Genomic DNA, 6,235 nt, shown 5'->3' with positions numbered 1-6,235 from the left:
TTTTTCTTGGGTGCGGCAGTCCTGCTACTCTCTTTCTTGGAGTTGATTTTTTCACTTGTCCCACTGCACTTGTTGGAGGTTTATTGCTAACTGATGGATTAGTCACAGTTGGAGTGGTCACGGGTGGAGTGCTAACAGGTGGAGTGTTGCCGGTGCTCATTTGTCCCATATGCTTCCTCAACCCCGGATTTGGCATCTACAATATAAATAAAAAATGTATTAAACAAACCACTGATATAAACTTATCTTAAACATTTATCGACATAAACTGATGTAACTTACAAATTTCATAAAACTGCTGGTAGTTTCCTTAGACTGTGATTTTTGGATTGAGGCCTCTAATTCATCGAGTCCTTGTGTTTGTTCCTGTTCTCTCAAGATCTCATCCATCATATCATTTTCACCTGTTGTTTCCTCTCTCCCCTGCCTCTCCAGTTCTTCCATAACTTCATCTTCTGCAGTTTGTTTGTTGTGTGTCTTCTTTCCCCTGTTCCTCTTCTTTGAATTCTCTGGGAACTTATCTTTATTTGGACATTTACCCCTTTTGTGGCCAGCTTCTCTGCACAGACCACAATGCATAACTCTACCCTCATAGCTAACTCTTACCTTCTTACCACTGGACACAACATCCTCCCAACCCTCTCTCCTTCTCATCTTTTTGGTTCTGCCTTTTAGTTTTTTTTTTTAATTACTGGAGGTAACACCAAGTCACCCTCCACATCTTCCCAAAAATCTCCCCCCCTTATCACATCCAAACAGTATGAATAAGTCTGCATATATGTTTCCTTTAAATAACATGAGTGAACATAATCAATGGGATTCTTTCTAGCCTCTTGAATTGCAGTAACACCATGACAACAGGGTATACCTAACAAATCCCAGACTCTACAAGAACAAGACCTTCTTTGCAGATTAATTGAACAAGATGTGCCCCTACCCTTTACAACATAAGTCTCCCTACCATCCCACAGAATAGTAAGCCCACATGATTCCTTAATTGCTTCATCTAAAATTTGTTTAGCTTTTGGAACAATAACAATATCCTGTCTTGACATTCTATCTCTTTTTTGATGAACTCTTGTCATAAGCATGTCATGGATCTCTATAAAATCACTCTTACTACCAAATACCATCCTAGCTTTAAATTTAATATTGTTGGCAGATGTGTTAACATTAAAGACCCTATCTACACACTTCATTTTCTGTTTATATGGGGGAGGATTAGCAAAACATAACTCACCATCACTCTCCTCACTACTAGGATAAAAATCCTCATCTGATCCAGTAGAATCATCATATTCCATCCCTGACATTTCATGTAAATTAGCTTCCCTCTCCAATTCATCCATTTTTCTTTTTTCTTCTCTACAAGCTTTCCTAATTTCTACATACTCATCATCACTACATTTATAATTATCCATTTCTTCATCAGATTCAGGGGCAGGACTCACATGATACACATAAAGCACAATATTATAAGCACATTTCTTACTTAATTCAATCAATATTGGCTTACTTTCAGCATTCAGTACATAAATCTTCAATGCATGAGTTCTAAAATAAAGGGAATCATACTCACCAACAACAGCACCAAATGTGGTCTTTAAATCATTAATACTAAGGTTTTCAAAGTCGATTTTCTTATAAACCTTTTTGACATTACTTGTGTAGGAGGAATACAGAACATGAACAAATTAACCTCCATAATAGACTGTCACATTGTACAAGTTTTTCCTGTTAAATATAAACAAATTAAGAACCCTAATTGCAAATATGACCATATAAAATCATATATTCAAAGCAAGAATATTTAGCCATAATTAACTGTAAAAAGTTCAGATATAACATTACTTACGTTGCTTCTTTATCGGTGGTCTGATTTGCATCTTCAAAATTTGATTCAGCTTCGTTATCCTTCTCCGTTTCATTATTGTCTCCATCAGATGCAAACAGGTAATCGGTATCATTGCTATCGATATCATCGATTGGTTGAGTTAAACGAACCTCAACACCCGATCGAGTTCGAACCATTCTTACGATTAGGGTTTAGATCGTACAGTCGGTTGTAAAGAGGGGGTTTAATTTTGGGATAAAGGGTTTTAATTTTGGGATAAAGGTTAAAAGGGTCGTGGGTTTTAATTGGGTCGGGTTTAATTTGTTGGGTGGTTTTAGAATTGGGCGGGTTAATTATCTGATGTGACATCCGACTTGTAAATATTTAACGGAGAGCCGTCTATAGTCAACGGGATTTAACGTTCGTGAAATTTTTAACGTGTGCAATGATTAAATTGAACACGGTTATTTCTTCAATGACCTCATTGACAGCTTTTTGAGTTTGATGACCCAAGTGAAAGTTAGTGGTCACTTGAGTGATCAAAATGCCATTTAACCCGCTTATTTTGTGTTTTCCTCCCTGCTTCATCTTTCATGCAATTTGGCTTTTGTCTTTGTTTTTGTGGAACTGTGTGTTTGAGTCTATTCATGGGGACTAAATTAATTAAACTACTATACATCCCATTATATGTTACTCCATCACAAAGGAACTATATGATCAAGTAAGCAACCAAACTTATAAAGAAATGGCTATATTTCACAAACCTCTTGTTCTTTTACTGTTTCATGTTCTTTTTATTTCTATACTTCCACAAAATATAACATCATCACCCAGTACTGAGGCAGAAGCTCTTGTCAAATGGAAGAACAGTTTATTACCCTCAGCTTCCCTCGATTCTTGGTCCCTGAGCAACCTCAAAAACCTCTGTAATTGGACTGGCATTACTTGCAATGCTGCAGGAACAGTTTCGGAGCTCAACATTTCTGGTCAAGAACTCAATGGCACACTTGCTCGCTTTAATTTCTATTCATTTCCAAACCTCATTTCTTTGGATATGAGCAGCAACCTCTTTTCAGATATTATACCCGTAGAGATTGAAAATTTAGCACAACTTGAGTACCTAAGCTTCAACGACAACGATCTTAACGGTACCATTCCTTACCAAATTAGTCATCTTCAGAAGTTGCAACATTTAGACTTAGGATCAAACTACTTGGCAGATGCAAACTGGTCTGTGTTTTTGGACTTGCGATTTCTGACACACCTCAACTTATACTACAATTCCCTTGTTCTACAATTCCCAACTTTCATATTTAGTTCCAGGGACTTAACCTTTCTTGATTTGTCAGCGAATAAGTTATCAGGCTCTCTACCAGAATCATTGTTCACCAATTTGGGTAATCTTGAATTCCTCAATCTCAATTATAATTTATTTGAAGGCCCATTGCCAAGAAATGTTTCCAAGCTTTCCAAGCTAAAAGAACTTGAGTTGGGAAGAAATAGGTTATCAGGGTCTATTCCTGATAGCATAGGTCAACTTACTAAGCTTGAAAAACTTGATCTTACTGAAAATTATTTCAACTCTAGTATCCCTCCTGAGCTTGGATTGTGTACCAAGCTCAACTACTTGGCTCTAGCTATAAATTCACTTACTGGACGTTTGCCGCTGTCATTCTCAAATCTTACAAAGATTTCTGAACTGGGCCTATCAGATAATTTCCTTTCCGGTGAGCTCTCACCTGATTTCATCAGCAACTGGACTGAGTTGACATCACTGCAGATACAGAACAATACCTTCACCGGTAATATTCCTCCAGAGATTGGTACGTTAACAAATCTTACATATCTATATTTGTATCACAATAATCTCACCGGTAAAATCCCCGAAGAACTTGGGAACTTCAAACAGCTTTTCGAATTAGACCTGTCAGGAAACCATCTAGCAGGTTCAATTCCAGCGACTATAGGGAACCTCACCAATTTGGCAGTCTTAAATTTGTTCAAGAATGACCTTAGTGAAACTATTCCACCGGAGATTGGAAACTTGGGACTCCTGGAACATCTTGATCTCAGCACTAATGAATTGCGTGGACAGGTGCCCGATTCTATTGCTAATTTAAGTAACTTGCAGATGCTTGCTCTTTCTGACAATATATTTTCGGGAAGCATTCCACAGAACTTGGGGAAAAAGAGTCCCAATTTGTCTGGTGTTGGTTTTTCCAGAAACAGCTTCTCCGGGGCATTGCCACAAGGATTGTGTAGTGGTTTGGCTCTTGAATGGTTTTCAGCAAGTGGAAACAACTTTTCAGGATCTCTTCCAAAGTGCCTGAAATACTGCTCCAAACTAAATTTGGTCAGTCTTAGGAGGAATCAGCTCTCTGGAAATGTTTCTGAAGCATTCGGTTTTCATCCAAATCTGATTATATTGTCTCTGAGTGACAATAATTTTACAGGTGCACTCCCATCCCACTAAGGAAAATGTTTTAATGTTAGTCTCATTATGGACATATTCTTTTCATATTCTTTGTAGTACATGTTCTTGCACTTCAGTACCAGTATTTTCTTTTAACATATTTATTGAAGATCTTTTCATTTAACAGGAGAGATTCCTGCAACACTTTGCAAAGCAAAATCACTTGAGATTCTGCATTTGTCAAGTAACTGCTTAAGTGGTCCATTTCCAACCTGTTTGGGAGTTTTAAACTTTAATCTCTCTATAATTGACCTTCATAGGAATCAATTTCAAGGGATATTAGCACCAACTTTCACAAATAGCTGCCAACTGACGATTTTAAACTTGAACAGCAATGGCTTTGAAGGGTCGATACCCCTAGCATTGGCCAAATGCAAGCTCTTAAAGATCCTTGATCTTGGAAACAACAAAATGAGTAACACATTTCCGCCATGGCTAGTTACTCTCCCAGAGCTACAAATTCTTGTCTTGCGATCAAATAGACTTCATGGTAAGTTAAGTGTTAGCAAGTCAGAACTTACATTCCCCAAATTGCGGATCATGGATCTCTCTTACAATCAATTCAGAGGCAACCTGCCAATTAAATTTTTCAACAATTTCAAATCTATGATTAATTCAACAACACTTGTTGATCTGAATGCATTAAGCAAGGGTTCGTATTATGAAGCTTCTGTTTCATTAATCATTAAGGGAAATGAGTATGAAGTGAAAAGAATTCTCAATTTCTACACAAGCATAGATTTATCCAGCAACAATTTTAATGGAGAAGTTTCAGAGGTTATAGGAGAACTTAAATCACTCCGGCTGCTCAATTTATCTCATAACAGTCTAACAGGCAATATCCCATTCTTGCTAGGAAATATAGGCCTTCTAGAATCTTTAGATCTCTCTTCGAACCAATTGACAGGTACAATTCCAAGGGAATTGACTAGTTTGACTTTTCTTTCAGCCTTAAATCTTTCAGAAAACAATCTTTCTGGTGAAATTCCACATACATGGCAATTTGACACTTTCAGTAATGATTCATTCCTAGAGAACTTGGCCTTGTGTGGAGTTCCTTTGATGAGGAAATGCAGAAATGATGAGTCATCAACACGAGAAGCTGGAGATGATAATCATTATGATGGTGACGGTGATGGCAATTGGTTCGACTGGGAAATGATCCTAATGGGGTATGGATGTGGATTGGTATGCGGATTTTCAGTAGGATACATCGTTTTCAAAACTGGAAAGCCTTGGCGATTTGTGAGATTCATAGAAGGAGCTCAGCAAAAGTTGATAAGAAGGGCCACGAAGAACACAAGAGTTTTACCATTCGAATGACATTTTATTAACAGACAGAGATTCTGACAATGTGCAAGTATTTGCTATGGTAAGTGGTGCGGTCCTGTAGTTTGTGTTTTAATAAATATTTCACTTGTGTTTGTGTTCCAGTCAACCATTTGCTCCTAATTTCATATAAAAATTTGAAATAAAGTACTCCAAAGTGCATGTAATCCAAATTTAACTCACTTCATCAAAAATCAAAATATTCCAGCTTAATGTTATCAATAGTTTCCACATTCTGTTCTGTTCTTTTAACAAGAGATGGAATCTAGTGTCGCGTGTTTTGTCTATTTCACGGTGAGGACTCAAGAAATGCAAGTAAACAGATTAATGTAATACCTGGAAATGAAGTAATCAATTTTTGGCCAAAAATTAGCACAGTCGCATGCAGTGGATTAGAATTTTCATCTATTAACGAAACTGGAGAACTGAAATACTTGGTTCCATGGTCAGATTGAATATCTTAAGTGAAACTCTCTTGATTGTTAAATATAAATATCTTGCATCAGTAAGATATAGTATATCATTAGAGTTTTACACCAATTGGGAGCACGTTGCCTAAATGTTGAAATGCATCGAGGAAACTACAAATCTAAATTAAG

General features: G+C 37.0%; 1 protein-coding gene across 2 annotated transcripts; it reads left to right on the top strand.

Moving 5' to 3' along the window:
* The first annotated feature begins 2,522 nt into the window (after window positions 1-2,522).
* On the top strand, window positions 2,523-5,838 carry LOC141689425 (uncharacterized). Of its 2 annotated transcripts, XM_074493706.1 has the most exons (3): window positions 2,523-3,190; window positions 3,338-4,287; window positions 4,435-5,838. In XM_074493706.1, exons 1-3 carry the CDS (start codon window positions 2,580-2,582, stop codon window positions 5,628-5,630), a joined length of 2,757 nt encoding a protein of 918 aa, XP_074349807.1. In that variant the 5' UTR covers window positions 2,523-2,579; the 3' UTR covers window positions 5,631-5,838. The 2 variants fall into 2 exon arrangements, with proteins under 2 accessions (XP_074349807.1, XP_074349806.1); XM_074493705.1 differs by having other exon boundaries at window positions 2,523-4,287.
* Window positions 5,839-6,235: the final 397 nt, after the last annotated feature.

Source organism: Apium graveolens, chromosome 10, assembly GCF_009905375.1.
Source record: "Apium graveolens cultivar Ventura chromosome 10, ASM990537v1, whole genome shotgun sequence".
NCBI lineage: Eukaryota > Viridiplantae > Streptophyta > Magnoliopsida > Apiales > Apiaceae > Apium > Apium graveolens.
Note: the sequence above shows the minus strand (reverse complement) of the source record. Positions and strands in the feature narration are given on the sequence as shown.